The 22,730-nt window shown below is 42.4% G+C and overlaps 1 protein-coding gene across 1 annotated transcript in view; it reads left to right on the top strand.

The window, feature by feature from the left end:
* Positions 1 to 22,730, top strand: part of LOC124605705 — a 310,921-nt gene that overhangs the window by 239,078 nt on the left and 49,113 nt on the right. Inside the window, exons 7-8 of the mRNA XM_047137569.1 lie at positions 2,493 to 2,677; positions 16,241 to 16,415. Coding sequence (XP_046993525.1) covers positions 2,493 to 2,677; positions 16,241 to 16,415 — 360 coding nt within the window. The remainder of the gene's footprint in view (positions 1 to 2,492; positions 2,678 to 16,240; positions 16,416 to 22,730) is intronic.

Here is a 22,730-nt window from a genome sequence, read left to right as displayed (position 1 = left end):
TATGAGGCATGGTAATGTGTTGTGTGTTTGGTGTTTCCATATTGTTGTCCATGCCCTATACATCTGTACTATCCTCCTGCGAAACCCGAAATTTAAACCTAAATGTTTTCTTTTGTTTTGTTGTACTCGTACTGCCACGCCATACTGTTCAAGGGTGACTAGATAGAAGCCTTGTTCCCACTTACTGGTTTATGTAGGGCTAGAATTTTCTTGGCTTCTCGTCACGGTATTTCGCTAAAGTATAGCGGTGAAAGTTGTATGTTTCGTGCATCTATCTTCTAATAGACACATTAATTTCTACTACCTTTTTTGAACCGAGAGTTCAACAGTCTTCCCTCCTACCCGTGTCTTTCGGAGGCAGTTGATTAGCCTGCTCAATACTCCCTTGATAGTGTAAATTGTCATCCAGTAGGTATAAAACACTACATTGCAGAGGTGCTCCGACTGAAGATGATGAGTAGGGACTTAATGGCAACATTGTTTCTAAAAATATGAAGCTGCCACGCTGACTACCAGAGAATGTTTCCTCATATAATTCGTAATACTTGATATGTTGAGACTAAACACCTCCTCGCTTTTCTTCCTATGGTCTCTAAAGATGTCAGTTTTCTGGCTGTAGTCTCGCTCATCTAACCATTTACGGTTACTTGCAATTTAAAAATCAAATGAAGAAAACTACGCAGAAAATATGGTAAAAATGGAATTCAAGGATATATAAAAATATTGTATGAATAAATAGAGATCGAACCGATGGACTTCTTAATATGTTAGCAAGTTTAACTACAGCGTTGCATCTAGAACCCACTTTAAGAAAGGTAATAGGAGATATCAATAACCAACGACCTCTTTCATGCTGACATCAAATTCCAAAATTTATGAGGAGGTGAGGTACTGTAGAATAGTATCTCAACTGAGCTACTATATTACCCTCAGCAAACCACAGTTTAGATTTCAGAAGACCTGCTCTACTGATAATGCCATTTACATGGTTAGTCACCACATTTTAAAAGCATTAAATAGTGAAACAGCGCCGTTTGGTGTCTTCTGCGACCTATGTAAAATGCCATGACTGTTTGGGTGGGGTTGTTTGGGGGAAGAGACCAAACAGCGAGGTCATCGGTCTCATCGGATCAGGGAAGGACGGGGAAGGAAGTCGGCCGTGCCCTTTCAAAGGAACCATCCCGGCATTTGCCTGGAGTGATTTAGGGAAATCACAGAAAACCGAAATCAGGATGGCCGGACGCGGGATTGAACCGTCGTCCTCCCGAATGCGAGTCCAGTGTGCTAACCACTGCGCCACCTCGCTCGGTATGACTGTATGAATCACAGTATTGTCCTAGGCAGCTTGCAGTTTTATGGGATTGATGGTATAGCCAGCCAATGAAAAATATCATATCTAACCAAAATAATGAAGAAAGTTGTACTCAGTCATTCACCCAATGTAGTCCAGTGACATTATTCGAACTGGGGTTTCGCAAGGCTCAGCTTACATCCACTATCATTCCTCATATACGTAAGCGATCCTCAGTGGAATATACAACAAGCAGAGTTAATTCTTTTTGCAGATGACACTTGTGATGTAATCAGTCCAAGCATTCACACAGAAACAGGAGAAATGGTAAATAATGTTCTTAAAAGTATCATTGACAGGTTTTCTGAGCATGGTCTCACCCTCAATTTTAAAAAGCCGCAACACATTGAGTTCTGCACGTCTCGGAGTACTATACCAATGATAAGTGTGACACATCGTGACGAAATAATACAGAAGTTGGAAACTTAAAAATTCTTATGTGTCCAGATGAGAAATAAACTTTAGCACGTTTTGGAACTCCTAACACAGTTTAGTTTACCGACATTTGAACTCAGAATCGCAGCAAATCCTGGAGAGAAACAAATCATATTTCAATTTTCATTCATTAATGGCACATTGAATTATGTTTTGGGGTAACTCATCTCTCAGAAAGGAAGTCTTCATTGCTAAGGAACGTGCTGTAATAATAATATGTGATGCTCAAACGCGATCATCTTGTAGATTTCTGTTTAAGGAGATGGGCATTTTGTCAACTGCTTCACAGTATAATGTTTATTTCCTCATGAAGTCTGTTGCAAATAATCCACTGCACATAATTATAGCACCAGAAAGAAAAATGACATTCATTACTCCACATTAATGTTGTCTTTAGCACTAAAAGGGGTGCAGTATGCTGCAACAAAAATTTTTGGTCACTTGCCCAGTGATATAAAATGTCTGATAGACAGCAAAGTAGTATTTGAAAACAAAATGAAAAACTTTCTCCTTGACCACAAATTAATTTGTGTTCTGAATCTAATATAACTCGTTCCACATCATTAAGATTCATCGTGCACGTAATCCATGGAACATGAAATTAACTAATAGGAACGGCCGCTGCATACGTTATTTTAAGATATAAGGCTAACAGATGTCAGCCAGGTTTTAGCGAAAGGTAACAGCAACCTGCGGCTTTCGGCAGGTGTCGCAGGGTGCGACGCCACCGGTGTCCACGCAAGGTGCGGACTTTGACGAGCGCGTCGTGGTGAGCCGGCGCGGCAGCATGGTCATGTCGTCCATGCTGGACTCGCGCGCCCACCTGCTGCTCATGCCGGTGGACGAGGAAGGCTCAGCCACTGCCCACAGTCCTGTGGACATCCCCAACGGGTACGTATCCATCCCACTACCGTATACAGCCAGAGATGGCCCCTAGCATGCTACAGGGTGTTCCAGCAAGATCGATTTCACAACGAACATGGTTAAAATTTTTACCCTCTCTTAGGACTACTGAGATTTTGTTTTAAAAAGAATCACTCGATTTTCCAAGGTACGAGTTATAATAATAAAGTTCTACTGATCACCTCGAAAAAATATAGTTTTCTGATTAATTTTTTTTGTTTGAAGGTAGTATCTGATCCCGGAAGAGCAGATACCATTGATGACTGTGTAGCTTCTCTAGAATGAAATGATGATTAAATCGACACCCTAGCTGCAAACAAGCGTTGATATACATCATTGGGGACACGTTGAAAATGCGTGCCCCGAACAGGAATCGAATCCGGGGTCTCCTGCTTACATGGCAGACGCTCTGTCCATCTTTTTTTATCTCATTTTGTTCTATATTGCTCGTCGAATTTGTTCGTGGCGGACGTCCGATGACACCCGTTCTGATTGTTCGTTGATCCGTTCACTCAGTTTTTTAAGCCCTCTGACCGAACACTCTGAGCTGCCGTGCCGGCTCCATCTGAGCCACAGAGGGCACAAAGAATAGTGCGACTGCAGGGACTTATCCCTTGCATCGGAAATTTGTGGTAAGGTCTTATGGGACCAGACTGCAGAAGTCATCGTTCCCTAAGCTTAGCCACTACTTAAGCTAACTTAAACTTACACTAAGGACAACACACAGACCCATGCCAGAGGGAGGACTCGAACCTCTGACGGGGGGAGCCGCGCGGACCGTACTAGGCGCCCGCGCGGCTACCCCGCACGGCTAATGCGCTGGGGGACCAGCGTCTTACAAACTCACGTGTTCCGCGCAAAAAGAAGGCTTTCTGTTGGTCGCGAAGCTACTTTCGTAGTGCTTTCTGTAGTTTCGTGTCCCTGGAAAATTGACGAGATTGCAAAACATTCTTGAGCAACCCAAACAAATGAAAGAGGTAGGGAGCAAGATACGATCAGCAGGGAGGGTCTTCCAGCAGCTCGAAACCCGATATCTTGACGGTTTAAATTGTGTGGTAGCCGCGTGCGGGCGTGCGTTCTCATGCTACAGCAATACTATCTTTGACAACACACCTTGTCATCAGCTGCGAATTGCTGGCTCTAGCATGTTTACCAAAAATTCACTGCAATATTTTGTCGATGGTCGTTCCCTTTGTCATGTACTCTTCCAGTGCAGGTCCATTTGCATCTCAGAAAATAATTAACATAATCTTTCCCGTCGATGGAAAGTCTTGAATTATTTAGTATTTGCTGATTCGAGGTGTTTTTATTCTATCTCATAATGGTGAACCCACGTCTCATCACGGGCGACTATCCCAGGGAAAAGTCAAATTGACTAATTAGTGCTGGCAGATGACCTCCTCTTTAGTAAATTGTCTCGGTACCCATCGGAAGCTGAGTCCATCGATGATGATTCGATAGACAAAACCATGACTGATGTTCAAAAGAAGAGGCTACCATATCGATGATAACTTGCCTATCCGCTGAAAGCCATCTTTTGCGCATGTTGTATCTTTTGGACCATGCTGACGGGAGTCCTGCTCCCTTTTAATGTGTGCTGCTCGTCCGGCCACTTTCAAACATCTCGATCGACAAGCTTTCTCACGTCACACAGCCCTGTCCCGGTACTGTGGTGAGAGCCTGCAGTTGGCACTGCTCACTGTTCCTCCTTGGTGTAAACTATTAGCAGAGCAGACGTGTTTACGCTGTCACTGACAGAATTCAACTGCAGTAGTCGGGGCCGAATGGCCTATATGACTACAGTGTTGCCAACTTTAAGCGTGCATGCGTATAACACAGAGTGAGAATTTTAAAGGTGTGACCAAGAGAAGTCTATTGCTATCAAACATTGGCCTTAATTTGAGGAAGAGTTCTGAGAATGTGTGTTTTGAGCACAGCATAGTACGATAGTGAAATATGGACTGCGGGGAAACCAGAATAGAATAGAATCGAAGCATTTGAGGTTTACTGCCACAGAAGAATGTTGAAAATTAAGTGGACTGATCAGGTAAGGAATGAGGAAGTTCTTCGCAGAATCGGCGAGGACAGAAATATATGGAAAATGCTGACAAGAATAAGGGACAGAATGATGGGACATCTGTTAAGACCTCAGAGAATAGCTTTTATGGTACTAGAGGGAGCTGCAGAGCGTAAAAACCGCAGAGGAAGACAGAGATTGGGATAGATCCAGTAAATAACTGAGGGCGTACAAAGCAACTGCTCCTCTGAAATGAAGAGGATAGCGGAGGAGAGGAATTCGTGGTGGGCCGCATCAAACCAGGCAGAAGACTGTTGAAAAAATTGTAATTAATAATTTTTACCAAGTAACTTCACAATACGGGACTTAACTACAATACGGCTGTCCATTATTTCCACTTTCTAATCTTATTACTGAGTGAAATAAATTTTGCTCTATGTATCATGAATTTAGGTGGAATTAATTTTTGATGATGAGGGTAGTTAAATTTCATTTTATACCTTATATTTCATTTTATATCTTTGTAGAATGTTTGCAAGCTACTATTGCATCTTCATGTCACGCAATTTTTTTCGTTTTTAATTTTTTTCGTGTTGAGAGTTTTATCTTCATGGGTCATTTGTATATCACTGCGTAAAATTTATCTTCACTTGTCACTCACTTTTCACAAAGATAATGCCATGTGTAGACCTGTACCAGTATATGATTCTCCATCTTTATTTTCAAATAGTTAAGATGATGTCAGCTATTATCTCTGATTCTGGATAGGCCATAAGTAAGTCGCATAATTGTAGATGGCACTCATTCTGAAACTGAAATTAATTATACTCACTCGACCAAATATGGTATTTCTCAAATTAAAACCACCTTTTTTCAACACATACTAATCGCTCAGGGATGAATGAGGTACTGTTAGAAAGTTTTATTAACCGGCTTCTAACATTCAATAAGGATTTTGCGCAATAATATTACTTGCGGAAAATTTTAACGTAAAAGAGACTTTTAACTATCTTAAGAAAAAGGCATCACGGACGCTCAGCTTCATACCTATATTTTTCGAAGCTAACTTATTAATCACGAATAAGAGGCTCTCTTTTAATATTATCTTATCACAAATATATCTTAGATAATAACCATGAACAAAGCGTTAGTCCATCATCTCTGCCCTTTGTACAAGTTGACTGTTCTAACGAATATACTGTCCGGAACGACAAATATGTTTGTCATTGTCGCCTTGAATTGTTGTTTACCTATTGCTACTATGGTCTAACGTGCTTACTTCATTTTTCAGGGTGTTTCGGCTTCATTCCCGCCACTACATTTATTCCATAACGACTCTACTTATTCCAAATAATGTCAATATTTAAAACTATAAAAGTGTGGAAGTTTCGCACGAGTCCCCCGTTTTAGTATACCAGCCTTTTCTGTATTACATCCTGTAGTAAAGTTTATCAAAAGCGATTTAACTGTTTCGTCCATTATTTCTAGTTAAATGTGTTGGTGAAGATCAGCCTCTGCGAAATCAGATTATTTGTGCTTTAGTTGCATATTTCGCCAGGGTTCCATCATCGTCAGTGGATGTCCTTTATTTTGCGGCATGCAGTCTTTCTGGTGCTTCTTTTGGACGCTACTCAGCTTGACTTTTTTTTAATAATAGTGTACCACCTTTATTTTATCTGTAATGAGATCACTCGCATGACAATGTCTTTAACACATACGAGATGGCTACCTATCACCAAGCGGGATCTTCAAATCACGAGGTTTTTCTAAAACTTACTCCCTGCCATCAGCACGCAGCGAAATAAACACGTTTCATTACTGCACGATGACCTTTCTTCATGTTTCGAGCGTTCTCTGTGGCTTGTTGCGAGTAGAGGTGGCTTCTGTACTCCGTAGCGATGGGAACAACCGAATGAAAACAATCGATTCACTCGGTTGTTGGAAAACAATCGACTCATTCGGTTGTAGTTTTACATACTGGTTGAAATATTAATTTGTTCTTTTGGTTTAAACTAGTCTATGGGTGCAACCGAATGAAAACAATCGATTCAGTCAGTTGGACTACTCAGTGACTCATTTGAATGAAACCAGTCTTTGGGAGCAACCGAATGAAAGCATTCGACACTGTTGTTTGCTTTACATGTTGACTAAATTCTTTCTTTTCAAGTGAAAACAGTCAGTTCTTTTTCTGTAGGTTGAACCATGAATTCAGTCTTTCAGCTCAAACCACTCTTTACGGTTATAGTAGACTGAGCTACCCATTCACACTTCGGAGTGAAACCACCCTGTAGTAATTTCTTCATTAGTTGAACTAAAGCAGTGCTACACTGTACAGCCAGAGTGCAGCCCTACCCCCACGGTTAGTGAAGACATATCTCAGGGGGTACGTCAGAGTTAAAATAAGCATTATACATGTTAATTTAATTATGTACTAAATGGAGTAATTTTTCTTTTCATAATTTAAAACTGATTCATATACTGTTGTGGATTAAGTTGTACCAGGTGCCTTTAACGTGTAACTAATTAAGGTCACCTATCGGTGGATAGTCCTGCCATCACTTAAGAAAAACTTTGAAAATCTCAGACATCTGGGTCAAATCGGATTATTTTCCCGGACACACACAGTCTGTAGAAGATAAGTATCGCCGGGAGCGGGTCGTGAGAGGGGCAATGTTTCCTCACCTGCATTTCAGTCCTGACAATGCCAACGGGCACGCGCCTCCTACCGATCAACAGATGTAAATTGCACGCGAGAGTAACAAGCATTTATGAAAGCACATTAGAGAGAAACCCATGATCAAACGTAGTACTCATTTTCAGTAAGAAATATGAACATAAATTAAGTCAGTTTTAATACAGCTTAATGAGTAAATGGCAAATGTCATTTAAAAAATTTATTTGTCTGGCGGGCAAGGCGGCCTCGCGGTATACGCTATTCCGATTGTCGGTGGCTTCTAATTGTCTCAATAAAGAAGTATGAACAATACAGGGTGTTCGAAAACTATCTTTACGACTTTGATCACATATATTTCAGAAACAGGAAAAACTAGAAACTTGCGGTTTGCGCCGTGATGTTCATACACATGTAATATTCTCGTAGCCACTCTGTTCAGCGTGATAAAGTGACCATGTTTTTTAGACCAAAATTTGGGACACTTTACAATTTTTTGATACTGCAAAAAACTCTTAATTAAATTTAATACATGTAAATGATTACTTTAATTTGTCACAAAAGTCCATTAATTTATATTTTATTAGTACCTTCTAAGATGAAAGAGTGCGAGCAGACGTACTGTTCTTATCAGTGCTGCAAATTTTCTTCAGCATGTTCGTATTTTCATTATGAAAACATTCAACTCAAGTTTCATCATAAGTCATAGTCACTAACATGGCTTTCGTAGTTTCTACAACAAACTGTGTTTTGTCACTGTTTCATACATTAGTTGTATGGGAAAATACCATTTCAGTACCAGCATACTGATAGAGGTGAAATGAATTCAAACTTAGGATAAATCATTTCAAAACTGTTAAATCCAGAACAAGTAGATGTACCGAACTACTTTTGAAAAAATTCGGAACGGAGCTAGAAAAACTGTGACTGTCACAAAAAAAGTAAGGGCGTTGGGGGAAGGGGGCGGTGGGGTGGGCGAAGGGGGGCAGATTGTCACCATAAATGTGTGCGCGATCTAATAGCACACAGGATGTCTAAGGGATGTTGCCGTACCATATCCGGCCTAGCTTGTCCTCGTTAACGTGTGCTGTCGCTGCTCTGATGCGAGCTCACAGTTCCTACAGGGCCCGCCCAAAGGAAAGAAAAGTAATGGTTTTCCGCAGGATCTGGGTGTCAGATCTGGTTTGTACCAACCGTTCCAAAAACATTGCCAACTGCTGGGGGCCGGGGGTGAGGGGGGTTGGTCAGACAATAACTAACATATAAAAATAAAAGATATGTATAAAAAAACAGGTTTAGGCGTGTGTGAGCATTATGCCGCATACAGCACCTTTCTACCTATTCCCACTTCTGAAACATACGTGATCAAAGTTATAAAGATCATTTTGGAACATCATGTGTGTATAAGAGACAGTCTAATCGTGCTAGCCTTTGCGTTTTTAATAGACAAAAACGAAGGAACCACCAACGGGCCGATCCTCATTAATCGATTTTAACTAAGGTTTATTACAATCTTTTTATTTCCAATCAGTCAAATTTCCCGAAACATGAAAAAAGATCGGCGTTTACCCAAGACAGTAGTACAAAAACCTCTCCAGAATGCCTCTGAACGCCCCCAAAACTAGGACCAATCGGGGAAACTCAGTGCTGCAAAATTATTAGTTTTGTCTACGCCAGTTAACTGAAATATATTTGCGACCATGGTAACATTGAGCGCGTACTCTTTCAGCTTATTCAACATGGGTACAAGACGTTATACTGTAATTCAACTAAGTAATTTGAAGGTATTATCTGAAGTGTATATGTATGTCAGACTTCGGAAGGTGAGGAGCGTCTCGGTTTGATTTCCCGTCACATCGAACCTGTTTTGCCATCCAGCAAGGATTATTCATATTATGAAACTACACTAAGCAATGAAATTCAGAGGATATTAACTAACGATGACAAATATTTTTCTCTAGAAGTACTTCACACAAATGGCAATGTATGCTTAAAATGCAACTGATCAAATCACCAACAACAACAAAAAATTGTATTTATGTGGTTTATGTTCGAGTCACCTTAGCGTTTACCGAAAAAGAAATCGACTTTGGGTGGTAATCGGTGCGCAGAGAGAGATAGAGCTTCAAGAAATTTAAGCTGAAAATCATTATTTAAGTAAAAAGTTTTTAATATAACACGTCTTTAAAATGGACTAAAATTTATTAAATATTATGTCCTAGCCACAGATAACCCTGAAAATTTGTGCTTGTGAATTTTAATAGCTATGACAATGCAGGTAAAATTTAAAATGAAAAAGGTGGGACGCATACAATAGGTAATTGATGTAACAACAGTTCACCTAAGTCGCTAAAAATTTGAATGCACTTCAAATGACATGAACTGTTCTGTGAGTTTATAAGCGACAGTCCCTCTCTACACTCCTTACTATTACATGTAGCATGCGCCCCATGGTTATGGTTTTCAATCTTAGAAGTATTGTCATAGCTGTTAAAAACTGACAAGCATAAATTTTCAGGTCTATCATTATGGCATTAGGAATCTTTATGGGGCTAGGAGAGATTATGTAACACGTTTTAGTTCGTTTTAAAAACGTGTAATTTTAAAGTTTTTTATTTAAATAGTTATTTTCTGCTTTTTAGTCTCGTGTGTGTGAAATTGTACAATTTATATAAAACATTTTTACGAGATAACAGAGACATGTGGTGAATTTCAGGTTTATTTCGTTCTCCCTTCAGTTGCCTAAGACAATATATTGATTCCTCCTACGTATAACTTTCGAAAAGAACATGAATGTAAAAATTAGAGAAAATCAAGGCCACACGGAGGTTAGCAGCAATCGTTCTTAACTGTGAAATATTAGCGACTGGAATAGGAAAACAGGGGAATAGCAACAGTACACTCTCCCACCACATACCAGAACAGAAAGCGATTTAGTATAGGGGTTGTCTTCCTGTTTTGAGCTAATCTGACAGTTTCATGTCTTTACCTTCTCAAGAAGTTAGTTTAAAATTAGTTGCAAAATTTGTACCGAACACACAGACTGAAAAACAGAATACCCTCCGCCAAGCTCAGACTCGAAAGCGAGTTAATATTAAATTCTCAACCGATTCTCAGCTATGTTGAAAGTTTCAAGTGTCTAGCTTATGGGGAAGTTACTTCAAAATCAACTCCAAAATTTGTATCGACCAGACAGGAAAATCGACCTAATAAAACCGTGTTAAAAAGTGGTTGTTCATATCTATCTATCTCTCTCTCTCTCTCTCTCTCTCTATATATATATATATATATATATATATATATATATATATATATATATATATATATATATATATATACAGGATGGTCCATTGATAGTGACCGGGCCAAATATCTCACGAAATAAGCATCAAACGAAAAAACTACAAAGAACGAAACACGTCTAGCTTGAAGGGGGTAACCAGATTGCGCTATGGTTGGCCTGCAAGATGGCGCTGCCTTAGGTGAAAAGGATATCAACCGTGTTTTTTTTAAATAGGAACCCCCATTTTTATCACGTATTCGTGCAGTACGTAAAGAAATATGAATGTTTTTGTTGGACCACTTTTTTCGCTTCGTGATAGATGGCGCTGTAATAGTCACAAACGTATAAGTACGTGGTATCACGTAACATTCCGCCAGTGTGGACGGTATTTGCTTCGTGATACACTACCCGTGTTAAAATGGACCGTTTACCAATTGCGGAAAAGGTCGATATCGTGTTGATGTATGGCTATTGTGATCAAAATGCCCAACGGGCGTGTGCTATGTATGCTGCTCGGTATCCTGGACGACATCATCCAAGTATCTGGACCGTTCGCGGATGGTCACGTTATTTAAGGACACAGGAAGCGTTCAGCCATATGTGAAACGTCATTCACGACCTGCAACAAATGATGATGCCCAAGTAGGTGTTTTAGCTGCTGTCGCTGCTAATCCACACATCAGTCGCAGACAAATTGCGTGAGAATCGAGAATCTCAAAAACGTTGGTGTTGAGAATGCTACATCAACATCGATTGCACCCGTACCATATTTCTATGCACCAGGAATTACATGGCGACGTCTTTGACCGTCGTGTACAGTTCTGCCACTGGGTAAAAGAGAAATTACGGGTCGATGACCGATTTTTTGCACGCGTTCTATTTAGCGACGAAGCGTCACTCACCAACAGCGGTAACGTAAACCGGCATAATATGGAGTATTGAGCAACGGAAAATCCCCGATGGCTGCAGCAAGTGGAACATCAGCGACCTTGGCGGGTTAATGTATAGTGCGGCATTATGGGAGGAAGGATAATTGGCCCCCATTTTATCGATGGCAATCTAAATGGTGCAATGTGTGCTGATTTCCTACGTAATTTTCTACCGATGTTACTACGAGATGTTTCACTGCATGACAGAATGGCAATGTACTTCCAACATGATGGATGAAATAAAATGTTCAACCGTACCTACGTTCTGTATTTTACTTTAAAAACCTACCTGTTACCAACTGTTCATCTAAAATTGTGAGCCATATGTTTGTGACTATTACAGCGCCATCTCTTTCAAAGTGAAAAAAGTGGTCCAACTAAAACATTCATATTTCTTTACGTACTACACGAATATGTAATAAGAAAAATTGGGGTTCCTGTCTTAAAAACGCAGTTGACATCCGTTTGACCTATGGCAGCGCCATCTAGCATGCCAACCATAGCGTCATCTGGTTTCCCCCTTCAAGCTACACAAGTTTCGTTCTTTGTAGATTTTTTGTTTGACGCTTATTTCGTGAGATATTTGGCCCGGTCACGATCAATGGACCACCCTACATATATATATTTCAGCATCATATATTACACTTTAAAAACGAACCAAAAAGTTATATTTAATACCACAAGTACGAAAATTTGTATTTAGCTAAGTAAATAGATACATTTTGAAAATATTATTATAAATATACGTTTTATTCACATCCCCTTGAAATAAAATACTCATTCTTTATTTATCTGTAACAAAGTCGTCAATCCTGATCACGGTTCACAAGTAGCCGAAAAGGTTGAAATAGTAAGTAAATAAAACCACTCAAACCCGAGGTGAGAGTGAGAACATTCATATAACGGCTGGAACCGACAGATATTTCTCAGACGGATATCTTGCAGTGAATTAAACCGCTCAAACCAAATGAGTGAGTGAAAACATTCATATAACGACCTCAGACGGCAGACACTTGTATCAGTCGGTTGTCTCGATTGGAAGTCAAACCCGGTCAGTGAGTGAATACATTCATATAACGGCAGCAACCGATGGAAACTTCTTTCAGTCGGCTGTCTCGGCCGGCCGGTGTGGCCGTGCGGTTCTGGGCGCTTCAGTCTGGAACCGCGTGACCGCTACGGTCGCAGGTTCGAATCCTGCCTCGGGCATGGATGTGTGTGTTGTCCTTGGGTTAGTTAGGTTTAAGTAGTTCTAAGTTCTAGGGGACTGATGACCTCGGCAGTTAAGTCCCATAGTGCTCAGAGCCATTTGAACCATTTCGGCTGTCTCGCACTGAGTGAAACCACTCATACCCGGTGAATGAGTGAAAACAGCATGTAGGTAATATGGCCATAGAGACTACTTCCACTCAATTGTTGCATTCGACGGAAAAAACCGATTGAACAAAAAAACAATCGACCAATCAGTTGTCCCATCAGAAGTACTCCATAGCGAAGAAGGTTGTGGCTGTTGCGGCAGATCGCCGCATGATGTTGTCCATGACAGAATTGGCTAGTCTATCAACAATGACAGGCCGGCCGGAGTGGCCGAGCGGTTCTAGGCACTACAGTCTGGAACCGCGCGACCGCTACGGTCGCAGGTTCGAATCCTGCCTCGGGCATGGATGTGTGTGTTGTCCTTAGGTTAGTTAGGTTTAAGTAGTTCTAAGTTCTAGGGGACTGATGACCTCGGCAGTTAAGTCCCATAGTGCTCAGAGCCATTTGAACAATTACAGTCCGCGATATTCTGTACTGATCCCTTAACGACGCTTATGGCCAAGACAGCTCACTCTCGGTGACGGTTTACCCGAATCGAGGCTGTCACAGCACACCCTTGATGCAAAGTCACCTGAAACGCCCAGTGGATCTCGAGTTCGAAGGTCCGAGCGTCGGACACTCGCAGTGCGGCCAGCCCCTTTAAATTCACTGACATAGAGTGCATTTCAATCTTTCGGTCGACTGTGACAGCAACGACATCAAGTCACATGACATAGGTAAAAATCCATAACTTACTTTTTGAAGTCCGCTCGTATAGATGGGCGGAAAAAAGTGATATTTTTCTGCAGCGAGTTTGTTCTAAGAGAGAGTCATTTAGATTGATTGCGTCGGCTAAGGGATACGAGAAATGAGGGAAGTTTAGTGGGAAAGGCAGGTATTTAGCTGTAAGGGGTGTGTACAGATCAAAAGCAGACGAATGATTTGTTGCTTTTGTAGAAATGCCATTAACTGCCTTTTGAAGATTGGTATGTTTTTCCTCTTTCTCGTGTATTGAGGGAGATCATTCCAGAGCTTGTTCCCGCTGCTGAAAAGAGCTTACAAGGCGACCGCGCTCAGTCGCCGTATGTGACTTCGTCCAGACGCAGGACTTATCCAGAAATGAAAGTGGCGAAAATGGGAAATCCAGATGGCCAAACGTTATGAAAAAGTAGCGTTTCTGCGGTGTATCGGGGGACGCGCGGAGAACATATGTTGGCCTAGTTAAAAGGTAGCTGTTGGTGCAGAGGAAAGAGTAGAGGATAGTAATCTGAGGTTCGTGGTATACGCCCCTGTATAAGAAACTAATTTATATTTTTTAATGTTCGATTTTTATGTTACTTACACGGTTAGTGAACTGATATAATCCTCAGTATACTGTATTAATTAATATTTTCATAAAATCATGAAAAGGAAAGACAGAGGAAAATCAAGGATTGCAAATAGGTTTCAGGGAAGGAACTGTAGGGCGTACACGAGAACCTCTTGTACAAAATTAGATACCTTTATTTTTCACAGTTGATGATTTACACGTGCTGGGGTGATGGTTCAAATGGCTCTGAGCACTATGGGACTTAACATCTGAGGTCATCAGTCCCCTACACTTAGAACTACTTAAACCTAACTAACCTAAGGATATCACACACATCCATGCTCGAGGCAGGATTCGAACGCGCGACTGTAGCGGTCGCGCCGTTCCAGACTGAAGCGCCCAGAACCGTTCGGTCACAGCGGCCGGCGCTGAGGTGATAGTCATCGTTAAAACAGGGGAAGCAGTAACTGTTTCGGCACACGTTACAAACGCCGCGTTTCTACAATTACATGGTTAACTTTCTATGGGAAAATGAACTTGGTTTCCTTTCATAAAGGTTCTCTCTCATCGCAAAGTTTGTAAGTAAACAACGCGTAACGTATCATTTTCTTAAATACTGGCGGGCATAGCTGTTGATCCACTCCTGTCGGAATATGATTTCGTTATTTCTCTCTATGGGTCGATTTTACTTGCACGAGGAACCTACTGTTCACGTGCAGCTGCCGAGGACTAACCGAATACGAAGTCCTGGACACTACAATTACAATCCTTTCTTACAAATCCATTTGCAATCCCAGATTTTCCTTTGCCTTTGCTTGCGAGTCTTTACGAAGATATTAATAAATACAATATATTGACCATTATTACGGTGTATTTAAGCGTCAGTAACGCAAAAACTTATACTTCCAATCCATCTATGGCATGAATCAGCAAACCAGTATTTAGTAGTATTAGTTGAAAACAGTTTTGGTTGCAATTTTAGTTTTTTTTATCATCTACGCGTTTCACTTTATTTAGGCATCTTCATGTTGATCTTAATTTGGTATTTCTTAGGATGATCCTTTAGACAGTGCAGCTAAGGGGCATCGTCGAGTACATCAGGCCAACATCGCCTTCGTTAACCTCAGTAAATACTTTCTAGGTGAACATGAGTGACTCCGAGACCTGCTTAACGAGTTCACGTTCAAAGGAGCAAATAATGGAATAAGATGGGGCTTAAGTAGTTAACATAATGTACCAGAGCAAAAATTTATAATAAAAATGTTTCCGTAAAAAGACTGAAGCCGATGAATCTGAGAATACTATTCTGTACTCTTTCTGCTACTCCAACCGCTGCCTAGGAACAATGATAACATGAATGGCTTATGCATCGCCCAACTCACGGCAAAAATGCTACCTTTTCTTTTTTCCTAAAGGCTTGGCCCGGGCGTGGTCGGCACTTGGATGGGTGACCATCCAGGCCGCCATGCGCTGTTGCCATTTTTCGGGGCGCACTCAGCCTCGTGATGCCAACTGAGGAGCTACTCGACCGGATAGTAGCGGCTTCGGTCAAGAATACCATCATAACGACTGGGAGAGCGGTGTGCTGACCCCACGCCCCTCCTATCCGCATCCTCCACTGAGGATGACACGGCGGTCGGATGATCCCTGTAGGACACTCGCGGCCTGAAGACGGAGTGCTTTTTTAAAGGCTTGGCCATCTAGAGTTCCCTTTTCTGTCCCTTTCATCTCTTGTCAAACACTGCATGTAACATAAATATGGACGACATCGATTGAGTGATGAAGTGGGATAGAAAAGATTTTGCTATGATTAGAACAAGTATTTAAGCTGTGCTGTTCAGACAAGAGGTTTATGGTTGAGGAGATATATGGGTCTTCCAAATGGCAAAATTCTATAATAGGATCGTCGTAGATATAAATAGTGATTACGATCGACTTGGTAAACAGATACTGATTTCGACATAAAAGATAAGCGACAAGCGTCTTTAGGGAGCTTTGTGGCTGCCGGCACTAGCACTTGAGCGCCTGCGTCACGTCGTCGCTTTGCAGGGGGGCGGAGCCGGAGCTGCGCCGTGCGTCGGGCGCGCCGCGGCGGCCGCCCTCCGTGTCGTTGACCAACTTCGCGAGCGGCGTCGTCGCCTTCGACAACGCACTCACCGGCGCCGACGCCGCCTCCAGCGACCAGCAGATCGTCCAGATCATGCAGCGGCGCTCCCGCCGCAGGGTGAGCTGCTTCCTTAGCCACATGTTTCCTTCAACTTTCATCAGTTGTTCTGTATGCAATACTCAGAAAATTGTGTATACTAATAACAAATTGTAAAACTGTCGTGTCTATCTGCTCATCTTTGAATACGATAATCTCCAAAGCTATTTTCGAAGGTATGTTGTATGTCAACCTTTTACCTAGAAACGACGGAGAGGCTCCGTCCCCGCTGCAGCCGCAGTGGTCCACAACCCCACGACTACCGCAGTCCACTTCATCCCTCCGCCACCCCACACCGAACCCAGGGTTATTGCGCGGTTAGGCTCCCGGTGGACCCCCCCCCCCCTCCCTCTCGCCCCCCACCCCAGGAAACGTCTCACACCAGACCAGTGTACCCCCAATGTTTGCGTGGTAGAGTAATGGTGGTGTACGCGTACGCGGAGAACTTGTTTGCGCAGCAATCGCCGACATAGTGTATCTGAGGCGGAATAAGGGGAACCAGCCCGCATTCGCCGAGGCAGATGGAAAACCGCCTAAAACCTATCCACAAACTGGCCGGGTCACCGGACCTCGATACAAGTCCACCGGAAGGATTCGTGCCGGAGACCACGCGCCCCTTCCCGCTCCGGAAAGCCGTGCGTTAGACCGCTCGGCTCGGATGTAAGGTCGTGGTCCATGAAACTCTTCAGCTCCTAACGTTTCGTCCAGAGCTGCGCTGGACATCTTCAGAGGGGTGTTTCTCCTCCGGTGAGTCTTGCCGACTGACGGGTCGGACGTCTGAGAGGTTTACCAGAAGATATGTCATCCGGTCGTGAAAGCTTTCATACTATAACCGGTGGGGCTTTCGAAGGTAGCTTGAGCATAGTTCTGGGCACCGTATAGGCTTTATTTCATCGAAACAGGGCTAGGGAAAAATTATATCCTTGCAGATTACAAAAATGTATACACTCGTATATATCTATATGTTCCACATCTCCTCGGAAACTAACGGATCGTTTTCAGCTAAACTTAGTACACGTATCACTTGCTGTATGGCATGAAACTCTCTGGAGTAAGAACCATCTACGCATAGAATCGGTGCGGCTGGGGATTAAAAAAAGTGTAGGCCTTTGCGCTCGAATACCCAGATTTTATTCATCCGGTATTTGAGAACGAGAGCACTTAGTGACATCCAATAAGTAACTGCAAACCTTTATGAAATTTTTCCTCACTGACACCCCCACCCCATACCCCCCCCCCCCCCGCCCCACCCAAAAAAAAAATTATAAAAGGAAGAAAGTTATCGCTCCCTAAACTTTAGCTGTTCGTACAGTAAAAAAAGCCTGACGTTTTATGACTGCTTTACTACTAACTATATTCCTGACACTTTTGTAGACAGTGTTCACATATACCACTGAATGTACCTGCAAAATTATGTGACACATTGTTCAAGATATATGATGTTATGTCCCGAGGCGGAAATGGGCCTCATGGAGAAAGGGTGACCCAGCTGAGTCACGTAATTTGACTCTTAGTCTGATCACGAGGTGTGTGCATTTAATTTCACGCGTTAATCACGTACGCTGACGTGAGGATCAATCAACTACACTTGACGGGATGTATCTGGAACATCTTAGGTGATTAGAAAGTTAGTAGACAGCAATACAATTAAATACTTAGCTATAATTCAGCATCAGCGATAAACGTCGGTCTTGACTTTGTACAATAATATTTACAAGTGCAGTTATAGACTGAACTGCGAATACTTCTTTACAATTCTGATTGCTTCACGTATATAGATCAATTGTCAATGCATAAACTGTATGTGGCGCCTGACTAGGTCGCAGCTACTGACTTAGCTGAAAGCTTTGCTGACAAGAGTCTCTGCAAATGAGATCTCTGAAGCTATAACAAGTGAACCATTCCCATTAAAGTCGGCTTTGGAACTGGCCAGTGCGCTAGCTTGTCTCGTAAGACAAGCCGAGTGGCCGCGCTCGGTCTGTTAGCGTCGACAGTGGCGACTCGCAGGTCCGATGTGTACTGGCGGACCGCGGCCGATTTGAAGCCTACTACCTAGCAAATGTGGTGCCTTGCGGTGACACCAAATATGACATCATAAACACTGAGATGATAGCAGTTGAATGGAATGGACAGTGTCTTGAAAGGAGGATATAAGATGAACATCAACAAAAGCAAAACGAGGATAATGGAATGTAGTCGAATTAAGTCGGGTGATGCTGAGGGAATTAGATTAGGAAATGAGACACTTAAAGTAGTAAAGGAGTTTTGTTATTTGGGGAGCAAAATAACTGATGATGGTCGAAGTAGAGAGGATATAAAATGTAGACTGGCAATGGCAAGGAAAGCTTTTCTGAAGAAGAGAAATTTGTTAACATCGAGTATAGATTTAAGTGTCAGGAAGTCATTTCTGAAAGTATTTGTATGGAATGTAGCCATGTATGGAAGTGAAACATGGACGATAAATAGTTTGGACAAGAAGAGAGTAGAAGCATTCGAAATGTGGTGCTACAGAAGAATGCTGAAGATTAGATGGGTAGATCACATAACTAATGAGGAAGTATTGAACAGGATTGGGGAGAAGAGAAGTTTGTGGCACAACTGACCAGAAGACGGGATCGGCTGGTAGGACATGTTCTGAGGCATCAAGGGATCACCAATTTAGTATTGGAGGGCAGCGTGGAGGGTAAAAATCGTAGAGGGAGACCAAGAGATGAATACACTAAGCAGATCCAGAAGGATGTAGATTGCAGTAGGTACTGGGAGATGAAGAAGCTTGCACAGGATAGAGTAGCATGGAGAGCTGCATCAAACCAGTCTCAGGACTGAAGACCACAACAACAACAAACACTGAGATGGATGAAAAACTACCGCATTATACACCACGTTTTAATTTATTATTACTAACCCGCAGAATCGATTCCAGGGAAATTGGGTTTGGAGATACGTTGAACCCTGAGGAAGAACATAGCCTACGTTATAAATTGTGTAGTACAGTATACTTACTGATCCGAAGAATATTACACAAATTAGGGAAGCACATTTGTTCTTACTCTTGACATTTTTGAACTTTACAACAACTGTGAAAATGCTTGTCTTGCTTGAAATGTGGCACACGATACCATTCAAGATAATGAATACAATGCTTCTACAATCTCCAGTGTGTTTAAAACGTAGTTCCACACTATTTGTTGCATAATGTACACATGGTCAAACGTATAGTTACGTCAGTAGCAAGATGCATAGATGAGCACTCCCGCCTATGCCCCTCTGTACGCATTGCACGGCACTAACACTGCGCATGCCGACGCATCTTGTGTTGCGACAGCTTGGGAGGCTGGAGTGCGCATAATGAGCTGCGCTTATCCAAACAGGCAGACAAGTGAGGGCAGCTGATGTTATTGCACATTCAGTAGCTTACTTAATTGCCATCACTCATCACAACAAAACTACTGATATGCGAGCGCAGCTAGTTGTATAATGAACCCTATAAATACGTATAATAAATGTGTGATAGTTCCTATAAATATCTCAAACTTCTCACCCACATATTGAAGTCTTACTGTTTTCAGGGCTAATTGCAGAATCTCCGTACTATTGTCAAACTAACAACGGCAACATTATAGGCTGTATGCCCCCAAAACCCCTCTCAAATAAGAAGCCTCCTATGCCCCCATACTGTAGCAAATTATCCTTCGTACACCAAATAGTTCTTCCCTTCCACAATATTGTGCCTTATTTTAAACCCAATGTGTTGACAGCTTGATAGCCAATTTTAATATTATCTTTCTGAAAAATCGTATCAGTTTTTTGTGAGAGATTCTCATAACATTTCACAGTAGCATATTTAGTAGCTTCATTTTGTTGCCTAAAGTTATTATTACTTAGCGCCATCAAAATTTCCGTTTCCATGACCGACTTGCACATCATCATGAACGTTACAATCAACTGACACCACCGCATTAGAACTTAACTTCGGTTAAGTTCATTTGATGATGGCTGATACACATGACTCCATTACTCTGTATAAAGATTTCGTTTTTATCTTTGATGTTCTGGTGATGGGCAATGTCCGAAACGCACCAATAAAGTAATTCTGAACAACGGAGTAACAGTTATTTTAGAGACCTATGCGGCAGTGGATAAAGATTCAAAAAAATATGAAGCCTAGTGTGTATGGATGTGTATTAATAGATAGTTGTTCTGAGTAACTTACATAGCTTGCTCGACACGTAAAGTGTACCTGCCGCCATGTAGTTGCTGCTGTAGTTCTTAAGCAATGAGGCTACAAAAATCATGAGATAGCCATTTACATTCATACAAATGCCAGCAGTGTCGCGTACGCAAGGTATAAAACAGCAGGGCATTGGTGGAGGTGTCATTTGTACTCAGGTGAATTCTGTGAAAAGATTTCTGGCGCGATTATGGCCGCGCAACGGGAATTAAGAGACTTTGAATGTGGAATACTAGTTGGCACTAGACGAATGGGACATTCCATTCATGGAATCGTTAGGGAATTCAATATTCCGAGAACCCCTGTGTCAGGTGTGTGCCGAGAATACCCAATTTTAGGTATTACCTCCCACCACGGACAACGCAATGGCCGACGGCCTTCGCTCAACGACCGAGAGCAGGTCGTTTGCGTAGAGTTGTCAGTGGCAACAGACAAGCAACAGTGCGTTAAATAACCACAAAATCAGTATGATACGTACGATGAACGTATCCGTTAGGACAGCGGGGCGAAATTAGTTGTTAATGGGCTATGGCAGCAGACGACCGACGCGAGTGCCTTTGCTAACAACACGACGTCGCCTGCAGCGCCTCTCCTGGGATCGTGACCACATCGGCTGGACGTCAGATGACTGAAAAACCGTGGCCTGGTCAGATGAGCCACGATTTCACTTGGTAGGAGGTGATGGTAAGTTTCCAGTACGGCGCAGCCACGGAGCCAAGTTGTCAACAACTTAATGTGCAAGGTGGTGGTGGCTCGATAATGGTGTTGGTTTTTACATGGAATTGACTGGATTCTTTGGGTCAACTGAACTGATCATTGGCTGGAAAAGGTTATGTTCGGCTACTTGGAGATCGTTTGCAACAATTCATGGACGTCATGCTAGCAAACAACGATGTAATGTCAGTAGGCCACTACTACTCGCGCCTGATTTGAAGAACATTCTGGACAATTAGAATGAATGATTTGGACACACAGATCACCCGACGTGAACCCCACAGAACATTTATGGGACGTAATCTAGAGGTCAGCTCGTGCGCAACATCCTGCACCGGCAACACTTTCGCAATTATGGAGAGCTGTAGAGGCAGCATGGCTCAATACGAGGTGCATTCAAGTTCTAAGGCCTCCGATTTTTTTTCTCCGAACTGGAAAGAGATAGAAATATGCGCATTGTTTTAAAACGAGGCCGCGTTCATTGTCAATACGTCCCAGAGATGGCAGCACCGTAGGGCAGATGGAATTTTACCGCCAGCGGCGAGAATGAGAACTGTTTTAAATACTTAAAATGGCGACGTTTTCCTTACTTGAACAGCGTGCAATCATTCGTTTTCTGAATTTGCGTGGTGTGAAACCAATTGAAATTCATCGACAGTTGAAGGAGACATGTGGTGATGGAGTTATGGATGTGTCGAAAGTGCGTTCGTGGGTGCGACAGGTTAATGAAGGCAGAACATCGTGTGACAACAAACCGAAACAACCTCGGGCTCGCACAAGCCGGTCTGACGACATGATCGAGAAAGTGGAGAGAATTGTTTTGGGGGATCGCCGAATGACTGTTGAACAGATCGCCTCCAGAGTTGGCGTTTCTGTGGGTTCTGTGCACACAATCCTGCATGACGACCTGAAAATGCGAAAAGTGTCATCCAGGTGGGTGCCACGAATGCTGACGGATGACCACACGGCTGCCCATGTGCCATGTTGCCAAGCAATGTTGGCGCGCAACAACAGCACGAATGGGACTTTCTTTTCGTTGGTTGTGACAATGGATGAGACGTGGATGCCATTTTTCAATCCAGAAACAAAGCGCCAGTCAACTCAATGGAAGCACACAGATTCACCGCCACCAAAAAAATTTCGGGTAACCGCCAGTGCTGAAAAAATGATGGTGTCCATGTTCTGGGACAGCGAGGGCGTAATCCTTACCCATTGCGTTCCAAAGGGCACTACGGTAACAAGTGCATCCTACGAAAATGTTTTGAAGAACAAATTCCTTCCTGCACTGCAACAAAAACGTCCAGGAAGGGCTGCACGTGTGCTGTTTCACCAAGACAACGCACCCGCACATCGAGCTAACGTTACGCAACAGTTTCTTCGTGATAACAACT

Source organism: Schistocerca americana, chromosome 3, assembly GCF_021461395.2.
Source record: "Schistocerca americana isolate TAMUIC-IGC-003095 chromosome 3, iqSchAmer2.1, whole genome shotgun sequence".
Lineage (NCBI taxonomy): Eukaryota > Metazoa > Arthropoda > Insecta > Orthoptera > Acrididae > Schistocerca > Schistocerca americana.
The sequence above is the reverse complement of the archived record's forward strand: the minus strand, read 5'-3'. Positions and strand labels throughout refer to the sequence as shown.